Source organism: Polypterus senegalus, chromosome 17, assembly GCF_016835505.1.
Source record: "Polypterus senegalus isolate Bchr_013 chromosome 17, ASM1683550v1, whole genome shotgun sequence".
In the NCBI taxonomy this organism is placed as follows: Eukaryota; Metazoa; Chordata; class Cladistia; order Polypteriformes; family Polypteridae; genus Polypterus; species Polypterus senegalus.
Genome location: NC_053170.1, coordinates 23,188,872 through 23,210,069, shown reverse-complemented (window position 1 = coordinate 23,210,069; position 21,198 = coordinate 23,188,872). Strand labels below are relative to the sequence as shown.

The 21,198-nt window shown below is 41.5% G+C and overlaps 1 protein-coding gene across 1 annotated transcript in view; it reads left to right on the top strand.

Moving 5' to 3' along the window:
* Nucleotides 1-299: 299 nt before the first annotated feature.
* Nucleotides 300-21,198, top strand: part of LOC120517918 — a 60,554-nt gene continuing 39,655 nt past the window's right edge. The window contains exons 1-2 of the mRNA XM_039740429.1: nt 300-489; nt 14,948-15,007. Of these exons, the coding sequence (XP_039596363.1) occupies nt 369-489; nt 14,948-15,007 (181 nt within the window). The 5' untranslated portion in view covers nt 300-368. The remainder of the gene's footprint in view (nt 490-14,947; nt 15,008-21,198) is intronic.

The window sequence follows — 21,198 nt, the reverse complement described above, 5'->3', positions numbered from 1 at the left end:
TATCTATCTATCTATCTATCTATCTCTCACATAGTGCCATTCATGTCTATCTATCTATCTATCTATCTATCTATCTATCTATCTATCTAAAACTAGACCCTTGTCTCTAAATCTACTTCAACATGATTGGCTATGCTATGAGAACTGACTGCTATTGCTTCAGTAAAGTGCAGCTTCCTGCACAAAACTCCATATCAGTGGGTGGGGCAGGGCAAGTAAGAGGCCGGGGGGATATTTTAATTCATGTAAAATATAAAGTCAGATACATTTCTGCAGATGAAGAATAAGTCACACATAACTCCTTTCACTTTATCTGCTTTGACTTGACAAAATCGTGGGCACACGGCAGGTTCTTCTTCATATTTCTGATGCTGCTGTCCTTGTGCTTCTATCTTAGAAAAGGATTGCATAGCACATATCCCAGAATGCAGAGGAGCACTTTCTCTAGCATGTTCACCTTCATTGTGTTGTGTTGGGAAGTTTGGGAAGGTAAGGTGTTATTTATTTATTTATTTATTTATAACATAATATTCTTAAACCTACTTAAACCATTTCAGGGTTATGGAGGGCTGAGATCTATCCTGGCAGTGTTGGGTGCCAGCAGTCAACCCTGGATTGGAAGCAATCAGTTGTAGGACCGACTGGCACACACTTGCAATGAACCAATTTAGAGCATCCAATTAACACGGCCATCCTTGAGGATGCATTTAGAAAACCAGATAGAAACCCACCTGCACATAAGAAGAACATGCAAAATCCACACAGAAACAATGGCGCTTCATTTAAATTAATCCAACGCATTGTCATAATATCTGTATGCACCTTTATATAGATCAATCCATTATCCATAGCAGACTTGCAAGGAAGCTGAAGCCTAACCCAGCCAGCATCAAGTGCAAGGCAGAAATAATCCCAGCACAGGACGATAAACCCATCTAAGGGTGAACACACAGACACACACACAGCAGGGGCCAGTTTAGCTTTGCCAATTCACTAACCTACATATACAGAGTATATAATACAGATATATGTATGTTGCATATTTAGTGTATTCTATTATTTCTGTATTTATAACATAACATTTCCAATCCCACTTAGTCCAGTTGATGGTTGTAGGGACCTGAACCAGTTCCAGTAGCACTAAATTTAAGGCAGGAAATAATTCCGGACAGGATGCAAGTGCACGGCCCGCTCACCATCGCACTGATGTACTGTCACGAATTAACCAAACACACACACGCACACACACATATTTAAAGAGAATTTAAGAGATCCTTGGAAAGTTTAACATTGGACATCTGACATTAATGCCAAACAGTCTCAAATATATTCAACGAGAAGTGACCATTTCTTGTATAATGGTACTTCTTGATTCATTACATCAAGGAAATCTCTCCTAAGTATAAACTGCACAACATATAAAAAATATGTGTACTTTATTTATAAACATAAAATTAAATTGGCTTAATCCTGTTAATGGTCATGGAGGGGGTGACTATTTATAGCAAGCAAAATGGAGTTCAAGGCTGACATTTTGCCCACTCTGCGATAAGGCATGAGAAAGGTGCTCAATAAATAATATGTACTTTAATTTACTATTGAATGTCAGACACACACACTTACAGTGGAGAATTATTGGTTAATCAGCACTTCACTGGGAATAGCAATAGATTTAAAATGAACCAGATATCTGGTGATATCCCTGACTGTTTCCATTTTAAAGCAGAAGCTTTCACCCCTAAAGCAATGCTAGTGCTGCATATCCTTTGTATTATTCTGATAAAGAATTTCATAAACTGATCTACTGGAAATTTTTGTGTTTTATGGGATGTCAATCCTCAGACCATTAATACTGAAATGAATGCAGCAGGAACTACACATTCTTATTTTACTTCAATAATATGCCGAAATGTCACTTACACCAAGGGCTTCTCACTCCCTCCAGAAACCTCTAAAATAAGAATTTAGTGGCATTTTAATTTGAAATATTATAAATCACTTTTTTATGAAAATCACAGACTGATCTGAATTTAAAATATTTACATTTTGAATGCGTCCTTTATTTGGATGAGCCTTTAATTGGATGAAAAGGTAAATCTGCACCAATGTACTTGAAATTCAAAGAAGTCACAATGTAATACTTTGATAAACATCAAAATGATTTAACTGAGACAAGATGGCATTGCGATTCATAAACCTGGTGGGCAGAGCAGGGTGGCCATGTTAATTGACTCAAATAATATAACTGTTAATCACAGAGTGTGTGTGGCTTCTATCTATTATATAGTGCCTTTCATATCTATCTATCTGTTATACAGGTATAGTGCCTTTCTTATCTATCTATCTATCTATCTATTATATAGTCCTTTTATATCTATCTATCTATTATATAGTGCCTTTCATATCTATCTATCTATCTATCATATAGTGCCTTTAATCAATCAATCTATCTATCTATTATATAGTGTCTATCTATCTATCTATCATTTACTGCCTTTCATATCTATTTACAGTATCTGCATTATAGTGCCTTTTATCTCCATCCATTATTCAGTGACTTTCATATCTATGTATAGTATATATTTTGTAGTGCCTTTCACATTTATCTACTGTACAGTACTTTTCAAACCTCATTTTGGCATGCCATATTTTAGGCTCTAGTCTTTTTATGCTGTTTGACCAAAAAAATGATGTTATGCTGTCCATCTATAGCACAGTTTAATAGCTGGATTGAAAATAAAAGTCTGGTATTTAAGAGATGGCTGTGATTTCATGTAATAGAACTTATCTAATTGTCCTACTTGGTTCATCTTTATTATCAATAAGAAAATACTATGCATAATAGTAGCTGCTTTTAAAGTGGTCTTGATATCTGGATGATGGCCGATGCACTGACACCACCCATTCCTTGCCAAGTACAGTACAGCACATTCGGAAAGTCTTCAGACTCCTTCACTTTTGTCACATTTTGTTTTGTTGCATCCTTGTGTTCAAATCATCAAAATTGTTTTTTCTCCCTCATCAACCAACAGTCAACTCTATAGAATGACCAAGTGAATGCAGAATTTTAGACGTTTTTGCAAATCTATTAAAAATAGGACACTGAAATATCTCATGGGCACAAGTATTCGGACCCTTTACTCAGTACTTCATTGAAGCCCCTTTGGTGGCGATTCTAGCCTGCAGTCTTTTTATGGCTATGACATGACAAACGTCACATACTGTATCTGGATTTGGGGATTTTGCACCATTCTTCTCAGCAGATCATCTCAAGCTCTATCAGGTTGGACAGCTATTTTCAGTTTCCTCCAAAGATGTTCAATTGGGTTCAAGTCCAAGCGGTGCTTGGGCAATTGAAGAACATTTCCAGAATTGTCCTTAAGCCACTCTGGTATTGTCTTAGCTCATTGTCCTGTTATAAAGCGAGCCTTCAGCCTGATTTGAGGTCCGGAGCACACTGGAGCAGGTTTACATTAAGGAACTCTCTATACTTTGCTCCATTCAGATTTCCCTCAACCCTGACTAGTCTCCCAGTCCCTGCTACTGCCACCACCATGCTCCATCAATATAGTCATATTGTGGTGGTGCTGATGTTTGTCTGGTTTTCTCCAGATGAGATGCTCATCAGACCACAGTTCTCACAGTCATAGAGTCCTTTAGGTGCATTTTTTCAAACTCCGAGTGGACATTCCTGTGTCATCTTGGCCACTCTGCAATAAAACATGAGGAAGTTGCTAAGTAATTAAAATGTACTTTAACTTAAATTCAATTTAGTGGTGGTTGACCTTCTGGAAGTTTCTCCCATCTCCACAGAGGTTTTCTGGCGCTCTGCCAGAGTGACCATTGGGTTCTTGGTCACCTGTCTTACCAAGACTCTTCTCCCCTGATTGCTCGGTTTGAAGAAACAAAAACCTCCTTGTCATTTATATTACACACTGGAATTTTCGATTCATATGATGTTGGGTTATTTCTTGCCTTTCGATTTTGACTTTTGCTTCCATTGCTTTGCATACTTCCCTGCTGACCTCAGTGTCGGCCAAGAGTTTGTTTCCTGGCTGCTTTTTTTAATAACTGGTGGCTTCCTTTACCTAATCTTCTGATCTCAAGTTCTGCTTTTGACACGGCTCCTATTTTAAAGCTTACTCTGAATGCCCCCTTGAAATCACATCCTAGGCACATCTTGTGCAACCAGCCAAGTAAAGGGGGTTTTATTTCATTTTCTACTTATGGAACAAGATCTCAATGTGGCAGGACCCAGCTTCTCAGTATGGTGGTGGGAACCTGGGACTAGTAGTAGACCTTTCTTCTGTCTTTACTGCATATCTTCAGTGTAAGATGAGAACGTCGACAACTGTATCATGAAAACAATTCCATTTTTTTGAAATAACCAGATATTATTGTACAGTGCCTTCAGAAACGATTCATATCCCTTCACTTTTTTCACATTTTGTTACGTTTGTGACATGTGCAGGACATCTGCTCTCTCTTTCTGTCTCTGTGTTTTCTGGATGCCTGTGGTCATGCACCTGCCAGCCGGGCAGACCCACACCCTTCACATTGCCAATGCTCAAGAGCTATGGCACAGACTGACAGCTGGGCTCCTCAAGATCAAGGCAGCGCTGTGGAATGACCTGCTGCTGCAGATGAAAGGCATGGGCTGCAGACCCAAGTGAAGACATCAATTGAAGAAAGCAAGCTGGGTGCTCTCCACCAGGGGTGGGTGGAGGGGGTGGTCCGCCCCGGGCGGCACATTTTTCGAGGCAGCATTATTGGCCAAAAGGCTCGTTATCAATCCGAATGCATTCTTGCTCTGCACAGAAGACATCCTCACCTGTCACTTGTATACTACACTGATTCTGGTTTTCGCAGCGTAATGATAATTAAACTAATAATTAGAACACGGCTTATCAGTGTGTCTTGCTGATGCTTATAAATAATTATATGTGAAAAAGTATTGCTGTTTATATGAATAAATCTATGCAAAATGGATCTTCATTTTTCTCTATACATCATTTTAATTTTCTGTTTAAATAGGTTAACATATTCAGATATGTTGGAGCACTGCCCCGCCAAGAGCGGCACGAACTCTAGCTATGCCACAGGGTGTTCTTCACAAGGTGTGTAATAACATGAAGGTTTACACACAGGGATGGAACACATCTATACCAAGAAGAGGGGGCTTCCCTGTTCAAATATGCAAGTAAAGCCTGGCGGCCTCAGGGGACACACCATGACTCGCTCGGAGCATTTCAAACTGAGATCTGCCTCATATAACACGTTACACACAGAAAGTACATAATAACTCCTAGCAAACGGGTGGGAGTGCTGTGCCTGACCAATAAACAAAGAAGCCAGATTGCCTTCTCACAATAGAAATTAGAGAAGGCCACTAGCAGGACACTGTTCTCCTGCCCATTCATTAGTAAGTGCCACAGGGTTGTCTCCTTCAGAGAATGAGATTGGAGACTTCCTCGGACACCCAGGCCTTAAAGGGTAACTGAAAACTCAGAGGTGCTTTGAAATCCCATGTCGTCTTGGACAGTCCTTTACGATGGATGGATTAAAAGGCAGAAGTCTACGTGACCATCATCATCATCAAGCCCTTCCGTGAGAACCCTAAATCCAAAGAGGGCTGTTTCATTTATGTTAGGTAGAATGCCCAGAGGGGACTGGGCGGTCTCATGGTCTGGAATCCCTACAGATTTTATTTTTTCTCCAGCCGTCTGGAGTTTTTTTTGTTTTTCTGTCCCCTGGCCATTGAACCTTACTCTTATTCGATGTTAATTAATGTTGATTTATTTTGTTTTATAATTGTGTCTTTCATTTTTCTATTCTTTAATATGTAAAGCACTTTGAGCTACTGTTTGTATGAAAATGTGCTATATAAATAAATGTTGTTGTTGTTGGCACCAAATGAGTTAACCCAACCCACTTTTACAAAGTCTTAGTCCCCCATTTCAGACATACCGTATCTATCTAATTTCTCCTTCCAGTCCTTGATGCAGACGTTGCACTGAGTCTCCATTCTTTTGTGCAGCTCTTTGCTAGCAGCACATTGATGCCCATCATCTCTAGTCAAAACAGATAAGATCTCACCCACCAGCTATCTTGAGTCATTAAGCTCGCTATCCAGATAATTTGCTTTATCAGTGGACGTACCCTGAGAAAATCAAGCTAAGTAAAAATACAAACAGCTTAGCATTTCCAGCTAAGATATAAAATTTTAACGTCCTATTCTTGTAAGTTACAGAGCGGTTGTCATTTGCTGGTTTTGATATAAAACTGTAGAGTTTGTGGCTAGCGTTCTTTGATGCGGTCTGCTTTTTTGCTGTCCTTTTGTTGCCAACAACATTTATTTCTATAGCACATTTTCATACAAAATAGTAGCTCAAAGTGCTTTACATAATGAAGAAAAATACAAAGACAAAATAAGAAATTAAAATAAGACAACATTAGTTAACATAGAAATAGAGTAAGGTCCGATGGCCAGGGTGGACAGAAAAAACAAAACAAAACTCCAGACGGCTGGAGAAAAAAAATTAAATCTGCAGGGGTTCCAGGCCACGAGACCACCCAGTCCCCTCTGGGCATTCTATCTAACATAAATGAAATAGTCCTCTTTGTAGTTAGGGTTCTCACGGACGCTCTTGATGATGATGGTCATGCAGACTTCTGGCTTTTAATCCATCACTGTTGGAACATCACGGTGCTTTGAGTAGATGGTGGTGGTGCAAGCCAGTAATAGTAATATAGTTACTATATATAATAATATATATACTAGTAATATAGTCTGTATGATCTGACTGGCTGTGTATGGCCTCCTTCCAGTTCTGTGGCAAGGTTGTATGTGCTAGCAGTGTTAACATGGACGTGTATTTTAATATTGGCACAATATCAGAGAATTTGAAAATAGGGACAAAATATAATCACACGTAGGAATCATTAGAAGCCCCTTAAGCACCAACCCCTCCACCACCCTGCATGAGGGAATTCTATCCTGGAGTCGTCCCAACCCAAGAAGTGTTAAAGCATCTTATGAGCTTAGAATCGGCAGGTGAGTTGGGTCAAGAAGAGAGAAAGGCCAGGCTACAGGTAGAAAAAGAGAGACAGATGAGATGCTATGGTTCAGCCAGGGTTCCTCCCAATGCTAATGTTCAAATTCAGTGGTGTAGCTCGCTTGCTGAAGACCCCTCTGCAGCACCCTGAGGTGGGCTCCTCCTGTCTAGCATAACTCTTACTAGTTTATTCACAACAAGATCCTAGTGGCCAGCTGGGCAGATCACACGCTGGTGACAAACCGACTGGCTCTCTCAATGGAATTTGTAATACCTTTTTTAATCACTTTATTATAGCAGCAGTAAGTTAGCAAGAATAAAGTGCATTGTGGGAATGGAATGTGAGAGGTGTGGGTAGTTTTAGTAGTACATAAATGCATGTAAGATGTGGACCCGCTTGCTTTTCCAAGACAACTTTGTGAATGAAGATGATTAAAATGTAATGTAAGCTAGAAAGTAGAAACTGTTCTGTGCTATAAAATGAAGCAATTTCAATTTGTAGCAAATGAAAACAGCAACACTGGCTGACAGGATGGACTACACAATCGACCTGTTTTACACAAGTTCTGAGAAAATGGTCATCATAAAGTGAGGTGTTAATGGTTCCAAGAAATTTGCCTTGTCAGTAGGAAATTGCTTGGTCATATACAGTACTGTATATTGCTTGTTTGACTTTAGCAGTTTCTCCATTTCAGCAGATAGCACCTGATCTGTAGCCGTTGCATCGCTTCTGCCAGACTCGGTATAGCTGCAACTGTTTGACTCACTGCACTGTCTGATAACCTGCTTGTGACCGTTGTGACGGCTCACCAGAATCAGCTTTCTCAGTTACTACCACTGGCCCTTGCTCAGTTTTAAGAAAGGTAGAAATCTTGGTAAGCTTAGCGTTTTTCAATTCCTTTTGCGTTTCACGTTTAGCAGCACTACCCTTATAATGTTTGCCGGATCCGCTGCTACTGACCAACATGGCGTCGTATGAAAAGAGTATGAAAAGCGTCAAATTGTTCAAATATTCTGTGTTTGCCGACTAACGGGGAAAATAACTTAACAACAGAATTGCTATGATTTACCGTTTATGGGTTCAAAAGTAACAATTATTTGCGATAATAATGTATATTTACACTATTCATGTGACGTCTTTCAAAGCTTCTTCCACTCACGTCTACAATGGCCTGCCAAAGGTTAGCAAATTTAGGAATGTACACTTCTCTGTAAGACGGACTAGGATGTGTTCTGCCTTCGATTAGGCTCCGTGCCGCCGAACTCCTGAAGTCTAAATTCGTGTAAATTGTAGGCCTGACGAATATGTAATATCATCATAGATTGGATTGGACTTGCCTGGTGATGCTGCAAACATGTCACTGAAACTGTGAATTAATAACGCAATGAACTGTGCAAGTGATTTAAGTTATTACGTTTTTTTTTTTTAATCCATACAGTCCCAAGTGGGCCCCCACATTTGTAGGCAATTTCTGCACAATCCATTGCTACCCCACAGGTCAAGTTCTACTTTGATGTCTTTATTCCTTTTTTATGGATCTCTTGAAGCATGTCCATCCAATTTTGTCGTTCTGAAATGCTTCAAGAGAACCATTTTGTCCCTTTACCCAAGAAGTACAATCCAACTTTCTTGAACAACTAGTGCCCCGTAGTGCTGACTTTACTCATGAAGTAGTGTTTTGAGAGACTTATCAATGATGCATTTGACTAAAACTCAGAACCTGTCATTTCTGACCTCTGACTCGGACAACCCAAAGAAAACCTGCCCCAAACTCGGAAATTCCTACTCACAGACTCTGGCCTGGGCTCTCAAGTCTGATTTTGCCTGAATTCAGATTATGATGTCAATCGAAAATGGCAACAGACTCCATGATCAGGAAGTACAGTAACACTTTATAAGTTTGATTTGTTTATTAGAAGAATTTACTTTAAATGAATCACCTCAATCCATAACATTTTTTATTGAGACAGCAAACCTTAAAAATACCAGAACAAAAACTAATAAACCAATATTAAATTGTGGTTGCTATGTGTTTAGTAATTGCAGCTTCCAAGCAGAAACAGAACTATTTATTAGTGATGTGCAGTGAACGAACAAACCAGTTGTTTTGTACTTGGCGTGGTCTCTGAACCAACGTACTGGCACTGACAGTTGTGACAGATAGGGGGCGCTGTCGTCCCCTTGAACCCTCAGATCAGACGCCAGACACGAGATAAAAGTCCAAATATTGACTTTATTATTATTAATAAGTGCACAAAGCACCTCCACCTCCACTATTCTTGAATAAACCACAATAATCACAATTCTCAACAATAATCGTGAATTTCCCCTTGGGATTAATAAAGTATCTATCTATCTATCTATCTATCTATCTATCTAATCCAATCCTCCACACCTCCCAGCAGCTCAGTCACACTTCCTCCCAGCTCGGCTCTCTCTGCTGGGGTTTCCCATCCTCCTTTTAAAGTCCTTGACCCGGAAGTGCTTCTGATCCCTCTGTGCATGTGATTCTTAACACTTCCAGGTCAGATGAAAACTCATTTTCTTCTTCCCGGAAGTACGTCATTTCTTCTGTCCCTGTGACTAGGACGTACTTCCGGGTTATAGTGCAAATTAAAATCCTTATGCCTCCCTGCAGCGTCCTCTGGCGGCCCCCATGGTATTCAGCAGGGCTGTGAAGGAAAACTCCAATGTCCATGATGCCCTGCTGGAATTCGGGGCACCTCCATGTTGCCAGGAGGGCTCCATCTGGTGGCGTGGGGGTATTGGCCGAGTTGAACGGCCGGCCATATCCCACACAGTAAAGAACAAATCTTTCCAGGCATGTGCAGTGCTTGCTATGTTTTATTTAGCATTCCACGACAGTCCAGAGCCATCATCTTAACGTCACTTAATTGACTGCCGTCTTCAGGAAACAGCCTCTCAGAAAACTGTTTCAGCAAAACAGTCATGACAACAACTAGCCAATGACTGATTTGGTAGATGACACCAAACACCTCCCATTTACCAGTTCACTCTGACTGAGTGACTGTGGCCATCTCACTACATGGACTGTGATTGATTGAACCAGAATGCCCCCTACTGATCTGGAGAACACTGCAAGTTCATTCACAAAAGGCAGACAAGAGACTCGCAGTACAGGACACTGAACTGATTCCACCAAAAGAATCAGTTTGTGTACTGAACCGAGGAACGAACTGCAGACAATTGACTCGCAGTACATGGACTCGCAGTTCAGTTCCCTGATGATATGTGTGTATGGCAGATTGCATCGGAAAGGACGGGATATAAAAGAAGGAAATTGTTGGAGATTAATCCATAACTGAAATTAATTTTATTCAGTCATATTTCAATTTTCTAACAGTTTTATTATGTGTGCAATATAGTATTATTATTATGTGTGAATTACTTATTTTTTGTTTGCCTTTTATATTTTTGTATTGTTTGATGTTTCATTTGTTACACAGTTATGATACTATTCTAGATGTTAAAGTAGAATATAGCTTGTTTTTTGAAGTGAACAAATCAGTGATTCAAAGATTTGAATCATCTTGATAAACTGAACGAAACAAAATTAATCAAATTACTGAAAACAATCATTTTCACATTTATTTATTCTATTTATTTTCACTAAGAGCATGACAACATGCTTTTAGTTTCTTCAATGCTCATTGTTTTCTTCTTTGATTCATCCATCCATCCATCCATCTTCTTCCGCTTTTCAGCTTGAGCAGAGATGCCCAGACTTCTCTCTCCCCAGCCACTTCTTCTAGCTCTTCTGGGAGAATCCCAAGGTGTTCCCAGGCCAGCCGGGAGACATAGTCCCTCCAGCGTGTCCTGGGTCTTTCCCAGGGCCTCCACCCGGTTGGACGTGCCCGGAACACCTCACCAGGGAGGCATCCAGAAGGCATCCTGATCAGATGCCCGAGCCACCTCATCTGACTCCTCTCGATGCGGAGGAGCAGCGGCTCTACTCTGAGCTCCTCCCGGATGACTGAGCTCCTCACCCTATCTTTAAGCGAAAGCCCAGACATCCTGCGGAGGAAACTCATTTCAGCCGCTTGTATTCGCGATCTCGTTCTTTCGGTCACTACCCATAGCTCATGACCATAGGTGAGGGTAGGAGCGTAGATCGACTGGTAAATTGAGAGCTTTGCCTTACGGCTCAGCTCTTTTTTCACCACGACAGACTGATGCAGAGCCCGCATCACTGCGGATGCCGCACCGATCCGCCTGTCGATCTCACGCTCCATTCTTCCCTCACTCGTGAACAAGACCCCGAGATACTTGAACTCCTCCACTTGGGGCAGGATCTCTCCCCCAACCCTGAGAGGGCACTCCACCCTTTTCCGGCTGAGGACCATGGTCTCGGATTTGGAGGTGCTGAATTTCATCCCAGCCACTTCACACTCAGCTGCGAACCGATCCAGAGAGAGCTGAAGATCACGGCCTGATGAAGCAAACAGGACAACATCATCTGCAAAAGCAGTGACCCAATCCGGAGTCCACCAAACCGGACCCCCTCAACACCCTGGCTGTGCCTAGAAATTCTGTCCATAAAAGTTATGAACAGAATCGGTGACAAAGGGCAGCCCTGGCGGAGTCCAACTCTCACTGGAAACGGGTTCGACTTACTGCCAGCAATGCGGACCAAGCTCTGACACCAGTTGTACAGGAACCGAACAGCTCTTATCAGGGGGTCCGGTACCCCATACTCCCGGAGCATCCCCACAGGATTCCCCGAGGGACATGGTTGAACGCCTTTTCCAAGTCCACAAAACACATGTAGACTCATTGGGCAAACTCCCATGCACCCTCCAGGACCCTGCTAATGGTGTAGAGCTGGTCCACTCTTCCGCAACCAGGACGAAAACCACACTGTTCCTCCTGAATCTGAGGTTCGACTATCCAATGGACCCTCCTCTCCAGAACCCCCGAATAGACTTTTCCAGGGAGGCTGAGAAGTATGATCCCTGTGTAGTTGGAACACACCCTCCGGTCTCCCTTTTTAAAGAGGGGGACCACCACCCTGGTCTGCCAATCCAGAGGCACCGTCCCCAATGTCCATGCGATGTTGCAGAGATGTGTCAACCAAGACAGTCCTACAACATCCAGAGCCTTGAGGAACTCCGGGAGTATCTCATCCACCCCCGGGGCCCTGCCACCAAGGAGTTTTTTGACCACCTCGGTGACCTCAGTCCCAGAGATGGGGGAGGCCAGCTCTGAGTCCCCAGGCTCTGCTTCCTCATTGGAAGGCATGTTAGTGGGATTGAGGAGGTCTTCGAAGTACTCCCCCCACCGACCCACAACGTCCCGAGTCAAGGTCAGCAGCGCACCATCCCCACCATATACAGCATTGACACTGCACTGCTTCCCCCACCTGAGACACCGGACGGTAGACCAGAATCTCCTCGAAGCCATCCGAAAGTCATTCTCCATGGAGAACTGTAAAATTATTAGTTAGCACTTGTTGCTGAAACACGAGCTGTCGTGGGGACATCAATGTTTACTTTCCCTTTTGTATAATTATGTGTATTGTATTCATCTTTGCGCATTATTTGGTTTATGTTTATCCATGTTTGTTCTACCATGTTCCTTGTATTTTGTGGGTGGTTCCTCAAGAGGCGGGGCCACCTGTCAGTCTTCATCAAGGAACTGCCCTCCCTGCTATAAAGGCTGTGGAAACCTGCACTCCTCTGCACTACATTACACACACTTGGAGTTAATGACTTGTCTTTAGTTATTGCTTTCCTTTCGTTGATTTACTGGATTTGGATCTCTTTGCTCTGTTTCTCTCCTCTCTCTGGATTTGTGTATTCTGACAGTTTGCCACTGGATTGCTGGTTTTTAAGGCAATTCCTTCTGTGCCTTTTGTACTCTGAAGAGCTTATTTTGCTACAGAAAATCATTGCAAAATAAATAGTTCATTTTATAAAGATTCTTAATTTGCCCTCTTCTTATACAAATCAAAGCATGAAAATGATCCATGGGGGGGCTTTTTCAACAGTTTTTGGGACTTGACAGTATATTGAGAGTTACCTATTTTGAGGACTTGCCCCCTACCAACTCTAGAGATAGATAGATAGATAGATAGATAGATAGATAGATAGATAGATAGATAAGGCACTATATTATAGATAGATAGATAGATAGATAGATAGATAGATAAGGCACTATATTATAGATAGATAGATAGATAGATAGATAGATAGATAGATAGATAGATAGATAGATAGATAGATAGATAGATAGAAAAGACACTATATAATCAATAGATAGATGGATATTTATTACAGGAAATTAAAACTTTACAGAAGCTCAAGAAAAATATAAATAATGAGACAAACAACTTCAGTTAAACAGATCACATTGTGGTCACGTCTGCCCAGTTGTATCACAGATTTACTTTAAAGACATCTTTAACTTCAGATAAAGCAGGTCCGTCTAATTTTGTCCATGAATGACGTGGGATTTTGTCAGGGTGGAGGCATTCCACTACCATAAATTTTCATTTTAATTTTCATTAAAATTGGGAATCAGTGGACTAAACCCAGACAAGAATAGGCAGCACACACCATAACTGAGTCACCAGAGTCCATCACTCTGACAAGCGGGAATGGAGATCTGTAGACTTCTTTTGCTTTGCACTGTGGTTATTGTCATACTCAGAACAATGTAAAAGATGGCTAATTCAGCAAGATGACCTTTAACGGTTTTACACACCACAATATGGCCGTAATATCCTGTGCAAAGTTCTTGATAAGATGTCATTATAACGCTTAACGATCCTGTCATTAATTGACATTTACAGTCAAATGACCCAGAATTTATTATTGTTCATGTGACTTTGCAGCTCAATTCATTGCACAATCCTCACGGACGAAGAGTCTGTGATTTTTCCCTTAGTTGCTCCTAGCTGATAATGTGACGCCTTTACTTCAGATTTCAATGCCACCTCATGAAACATCAGCCATTTGTTCAGTCATCGCCAGTGAAGCTTCTGCCATAAGTATTTTAACTATCAGCACACTCTCAAAGTCACTGAGATCTCTTGTATTAAAGTGATTGGGTCTGGCAGGGGGCGCTTGTTTCCCACACAAGCACAATAGAAAGCATTATACAGCATGCAGCAATGCCTTTCTCTTCTCCATCTCTGTCTCTTCTTCTTTCTCTTTTTCTGTCCACCTCCACTCTTTCTCCAGCAAGCTTTGTCTTTCTTCCTCCCGACTCTGGCTCCTGGAGTGGTGGCGGGCAGCTCTTGGTCCCACAGCACCTCTGGAAGCACCCACGGTATCCAACAGGGTTGAATCAAAGAACTCCAATTCCCATGATGCCCTGTTGGAAACCGTGGTACTGCTGCAACTCAAGGGGGCTGCCATCCAGCAATCGGGGGGAGAGGATGTCCCATGCACGCTCTCTCCCCCGGTCCTTCCAATATGGAGGCATTCTGGCCGGGTAAGGGCCCTGGCTGTCCCTCACAATGAGATGAGAATTGCTCCAGAATTTCAATGCAAACATCTTTATGGAGTAATCTTCTTGGCCGCTGGTCATTTGCCTACCCTGCTAATAATCATGGGAGGACAGAGTTGACTAAAAGGCAGTTGTGAGCTTCTTCTTCATTTCAGCTGAAAAGAGCGTTTCCCCTGTAAATCTCTAAAAACTCCCTTTGTCGCAGCTGCTGGCACTTCCGTTCTTGAGGTGCGCCATTTCATTTTAAGATATTTTTCTTATTGCAAAGCCCAATACAGAGGGTGGAAGGCCGAAGTGTTTGATAAATCAGTGACATGCTATACAGAATGAAGCTCTCAGATGCTCAGTGAGTGTTGGTTTTGATGTCGGTGGCAGTCATTGACATATTTTTTTATTTTCTTTTTTCTTGTTCCTGCAATAGGATCACATGGCTTTCAGAATGACACCTTGTTTGTGCATGGCCATCTGAATGTGACTCCAGGTAAGTCCAATTTACTGATGCTCTTAGCTTATATCATTGATGTTATATTTATTTTATGGTCAGATACAGTAACTCCTCCCTATCCATGGATTCCACTCCTGCAGATTTTCTTATACACCTTAATAAAAGGATAAGTGTCTGTATGTCTGTCTTTGTGTCCGTCCAGTTGCTATGTCTCTGTCATTCCAAAAGATGGCGCCTCATAAACATTATTAGTGATAAAATGTGTTGCGTTTTTCATTCCAACAGATGGCACATCACAAACATTAACACTGCTTTTATGAATCCCATGCCAAATGGCATATAGCTGAGACTTAGGCATTGCATGATGCACTGCAAATGTTAATGCTGTGACCAGCGTTGATCACTTAGAGTTCAGCCCATAGACGATGGGTAGCACAGCTAGACTGCTATTATAAAAGTGAAACCCATTTCAAGACACTCACTGGTTAATCACACCCATATGCAGATCAGGTCCTCGCTGTGGGCCTCAGGACGGGGTGATAACAGACATGAGGGGATTGTGTTTGCTGCCATGCACAGCGGAAAAAAAAATTCATAAAGGTCTATCACTGACATGAGTAACACATGATCTGTGATTCTGTTAGATATCCAGGGCTACACGCCCGCTGCACTGAGAGAATCATTGGGTGTCTACCTGATGGTGAGGGGCAAGGGTAAGCCATTGAACCCTATTCATGATGGAGACCGAGGCTTGAAAATATTCCCTATGAACAAGGAATTCCCTGCAAGTGTGGGTTATAAGCTTACACTGATCAAGTCTCTGCCTTTCTACACACCACCCTTCACTACTACTAACTGGATGGTTTAATGAGGTCCTGGCATCTATTCTTCTGTGGCCACTTGCAACCTCCAGCAGAGAGACTAGAAGATCAGCAAATGTGACTATAGAGGAAGTAAAAGTTGTAACAAGGTTTCTGTAGGTGAACCTTTGCAGAATTTCTTTATTTCTTGGCTTTGAGAGGCAAAAGCAGGGGCCAAACGTGTCCATTCAATCTCCTCTCCCCTCCTGAGCCACCATCCTACCAGAACTTAACCCCATTTTTTCCATATGCTCAATGTGACAGTGTCTGCGATTTCCATATCATATCATGGGGTTTTTCAGATAACAAGAATTGACTGTATATGGTGTTGTGAGGTGGTCTCACATATGGATAAAGGGGCTTGAGGGGTCTAGAAATGCTACCAAAAGTAGCCCTGGACCTTCACTGGCCTGTCCAGAAGGAGCTCACCTTAGAACCAGCTTGCCCCAACAACTACCTACAGGCTCCAGCATGACCAGACCAGGCCCAAAGTGGGAAATGAGCTTTTAGAGTTCAAAAGTTCCCATTAGAGTTTTGGTTTCTGTTTGTATTTTTTATACCTTTTGTTGCAGGGATTTCCGAGATCAAACACTTATTTTGGTGTGTTTATTTCTGATTATGATGTTTATTTTTGGAAATTAGAATCATATGCAAAGTTATCTAATTTTTTTGCACTGCTTCATCCACTACAGGGGGTCCTCGGGTTACGACAGTTCTGTTCCTACAACAGTGATGTAACCCGAATTTTGGTGTAAATCGAAACTCAAGTCACTTACCTATCCTAACACATTTGCAAAATCATAATCTAGAACATTGAAACACAACTAAGCTACAGAAAAAGGAAAAGGACAGAAATATACTGTACTGTACTGTAGTAACAGAAAAAATGAGTGTAAAAAAAAATCCTTACCTTTATTCCTTCTCACGTTTTTAAGTTTTTATGGGAGTGAGCGTTGTAAACTTGAAACGTTGTATGTCGAGACGTTGTAACCCGAGGACCCCTGTATTTTGTATTTGTTATATTTGCTGCTATTTATGGCTCCTGTCATCAGAACCACTTCCCATGTTTCTAAGGTTGTGTCCTCGGAGGTCGAGGTCTTTGGTTAACAAACAACACAACAGGATAAAAGGTTTTCTGGGAATGCACTTCCTTATCTGAGTTGTGGCTACGACACCCCTTTTCTATTCACTCTTTGGCACTTTTTCCTGGTAACAATTTTTTGGTGCCTTGTACTTTTGAACATGATTTTTGTCCCTCATTTTTTTACTTTGACCCTCAGGTCTTTGATCTTCTGGTTTTGAACCTTTTCTTTACTTGTCTGTTCTCCTTGTCATTTCTCAAATGTAGCAAGTTTGATTTCATAACATTTCTGAAATATCAGAATGACTCACAAGAAAGAGAAACTGTGAAAACTCCGGCTTATAGAGACAAATCAAAATAATGAATCTTTATAAATTGGAGATCTGTTGTAAAAAATGAGAAAAAAAAGGCAGAATGCTCTAAAGAGTCAACTAAAAGGCAATTCCAAGCAAACAAGTCTCAAAACACAATCCAAGAGCCACAATGCAGGAAAACAGAATAAACATTAAAAAATAAAAAATGCAATGGGAAAATAAAATTCCACAAAACTTCAAAGAACCACTGCTTGGGATCCTCTTGTCATACTCCACCCTGTGGCCACCAGGGGGCATACCAGCTCCCCAAATCTGACTCGGGTAGACACCAGGCCCAAGTCCAGCAACACACACTTTTCAGCCATACCCATCTGCTCAGAACAGTACAATAAAGCATAATAAATAGCACACAGCAATGCCTTTTCTTCTTTCTTTTTTTCTCTCTCTCTCTCTTCCAGCTTCACTCCTCCCCCAGCAATCTTCATCTCCCTTCTTCCCAACTCTGGCTCCTCAAGTGAAGTGAGGTGGTCTCTTTTATCTTGCACCTGGAAGCACTTAAGGTAGTCCATCAGCATTATCTGGAAGCACTCCAAGGTATGGTGGAACCCCAAAGTAGATCTCTGCAGCTCCCCCTGGTGGCCCCCATAGAACCCAACAGGGCTGTGCCAAACTCCAACTCCCATGGAGCCCTGTGAGAATCTGAGGTGCCGCTGCAACACAGGGGGGCAGCTATCTTGTGCTCCATAGGACACATCTGCTCCCCTGGGCCTTCCTTTACGACAGCCTCCCAGCTGGGAAAGGGCCCCAGCCATCCATCCTGACCCAAAAAAGGTATTTTTTTAGATGCTACTTCCCACATGTAGTTTGTAGTGATAATCCAGAAAAATGTTTAATTCCATGTCTTTGTGAAGAACATTTCTTATAGAATGGGAGCTTATGGTGACCAATGCTGGATCACAGCAAGGATTACCAAAATGGTCCATGACAAAATCTCCCATGATCCACATATTAAGTCATCCAGTTGTGTGCTCTCAACATGCAAAACATACCTTTTTTGCTAAAATATTGCTAAATAAATAGCACCAGAAAATGAAAGTAGTCCACCAACATGAAGCCCATTTCCATGGTATCACTCTTTTGAAATGAACACCTGCCTCTCCCCCTCATTCATTTGTCAAGAGTCCTGTCCTGTTTCAAACATCCACACAAGAACTGTCACTCCTAAAAACCCACCACCGTGTTTAGACCCCCAAGATCTAATTGCTACTTTAAAACCCTCAGCATTCGGTTCCATCATTGTATGATTTTGCCTTCAAACATGGCACCTCATTTTGGTCTTTATCAGCTTTCTCCCAGCCTACTTTGGTTTAATACCTGGCCTGGGCTTTGTCCTTAATGGTTATTTTTTGTTGTAAGCTTGTTAAGCAAATTATAATTTGGAGTTTTGCTTCAGCATTTTGGTCTTATTACCGGGCAAGCATATTGTAGATGGACCGTGAGATTAAAATGGAGTGTAATGGCTGAAGACATTGCTCAAGTATTTCCTCTGCATCTTGCAAAATTGTTGTTTTTAAGCAATTTGCTCTTGTTATCTAGCTTTGGCCATTTTTAAATCGACTTTCTTGGAAATATACAGTAGTTCAGCTTTGCTGAGGTCTGTTTACTTTTCTGCTTGAGTTGACCTTCTTTTCTGATTTTTGCTTTGCTTTACTTGTACACTTGTGTTCTGTATTTACTACTTTGGGTTTTTATTTGCATGTTGTAATTTTGTTTCTGTCTTTCGGTATTAAGGGGAGTGTCTTCTACATTGGATTCGGAAAGTATTCGGATTCCTTCGCATTTTCACATTTTGTTATGCTGCAGCCTTGTGATAAAATCATTTTAATTTTTTTTCTCCAGATAAAGCAACACTCAATATATTAGAATGATAAAGCAAAAACAGAATTTTAGGAATTTTTCTCAATTTATTAAAAACTAGTCATCCCCTTTCGGCTCCGCCAGTATAGTAGTGAAACAGGACAAACTTTAAAAAATCAATTAACAAAAAGGTATCGCTAGCTAAGCGAATAGAAGTTACGCTCCAAAACGCAGAGATAGACCGACTCCCTACTACTGATGTTACGCTGCTCCCTCCCCTCGGCGAGCAGCCTCTGTCTCGGATTACCGCAAATATATCGCTCCTGCAAGTAAACTACGATTCTTAGTGTGATGAGAGAAGTCGCAAAATCAACTGGAATGTTCAAGCAAATCCTAGAACAATGCCCAATCTAAATCCTTTAAGTAGTTCTCTCGTTCGCTAGCTAAGCGGATATAAGATACGCCCCAAGGCTGGCGTTTGAGTGAGGAGGGCCCCACTCCTCTCCCCTCGGCCCGCTGCTTCTCTCTTGGATTTGTGCTAATAAATCGATACCACAAGGGATCTATGACACTTAGCGCAATGAGAGATGTCACAAAATCAACTGGAATGTCCAAGCAAATTATAGAAAAAACCTGATCTAAATCTTTCAAGTAGTTCGCTCGTGAAAAGTGGACAGACATGCAAACAGACAGACAGACGTTGGATTTTATATATAGAGAGAGAAAGATAAAAACACTGAATATCTCATTGACACAAGTATTCAAACCCATTGCTGTAACACTTGAAACTTGGCCCAGGTGCATCCCTTTCCATTGTTCATCGCTAAGATGTTTCTGCACCTTGTCTGAAGTCCACCATTAGTCAATTCAGCTGACTGGACATGATTAGGAAAGACACACACAGCTGTCTACAGAAGGTCCACAGCTTAGCAAAAACCAAGCCATTGGGTCAAAGGAATTTCCTGCAGAGCTTAAGAACAGGACTATGTCAAGGTGCAGATCTGGGCAAGGATACAAAAATTCCTGTACCCAAGAGAACAGAGGACTTGAGAATTGTCAAATAGAAGAAGTCTGGAAGTACCGTGACAACCACCCAGCCAAACGGAGAAATCAGGGGAGAAGAGTCTTGGTAACAAAGATGACCAGAAACCCGATGATCACTCCAGAGAACCTGTGTGGAGATGGGAGAAACTTCCAGAAGGAAAAACATTACTGAAACACTGGGCTTAGTGACAGAGTGACCAAACAAAAGTACCTTCTCAGTAAAAGACACATAGAAGTCTACTTAGAGTGTGCAAAAAGGCGCCTAACGGACTCTCAGACTATGAGAAACAGGATTCTCTGGTCTGATGAAACCAAGATTAGCTTCTCGTCTGGAGGAAATCAGGCCCTGCTCATCACCTGGGCAATACCACTTGAATGGTGAAGCATGATGGTAGCAGCATTAGGACTCTAAGAGTACTCAGAGTTAAGTGGAACTGAATGGAGTAAAGTATACAGAAATCCTTAATGAAAATGTACTCAGTGCACCCTGGACCATAAACAGACACATATAAAGATAGAAAGACAGTTCTTTATTTGTCCCCAATGGGAAATAAAAATTTTACAGAAGCTCAAGAAACATGTAAATAATAAAACAAACAAAAACAAACAAGAGAATGTCTGGCTTGGATAATAGGAGAGCCGCTGCTGTTTAATTATTGATACCTTATAGGTGAGGGTAAGACAAATTACATTGTGGTCGGGTCTGACCAGTTGTGTCACAAGTTTACATTTAAAGACTTCCAGCTTGTTGTGTCCATAGGAGGTCATGGTGGAGATATTCCACTACCATCGAGGCAAAGTTTTACAGAAGCTCAAAAAAATATTCACACATTTTGTAATAAAAACAAGCAATAAAAACACCCCAACCTCCCAAAACACATATAATTGAGAACACTCTTACTTTTTGAACTTTAGTGCCAGTTCCCCTTTTAGGCCTGAGTGGGCTGACGCCTGCTGGTAGTAACCGGGGACTGGCTGTCGTGATCTGGGAGTCCTGAAAGCACAGGTACCAATAAAAATTCCAAAGTTGCCCAATAGAGTCAAAACACCTCGACTAGAAACAAAAAGGGC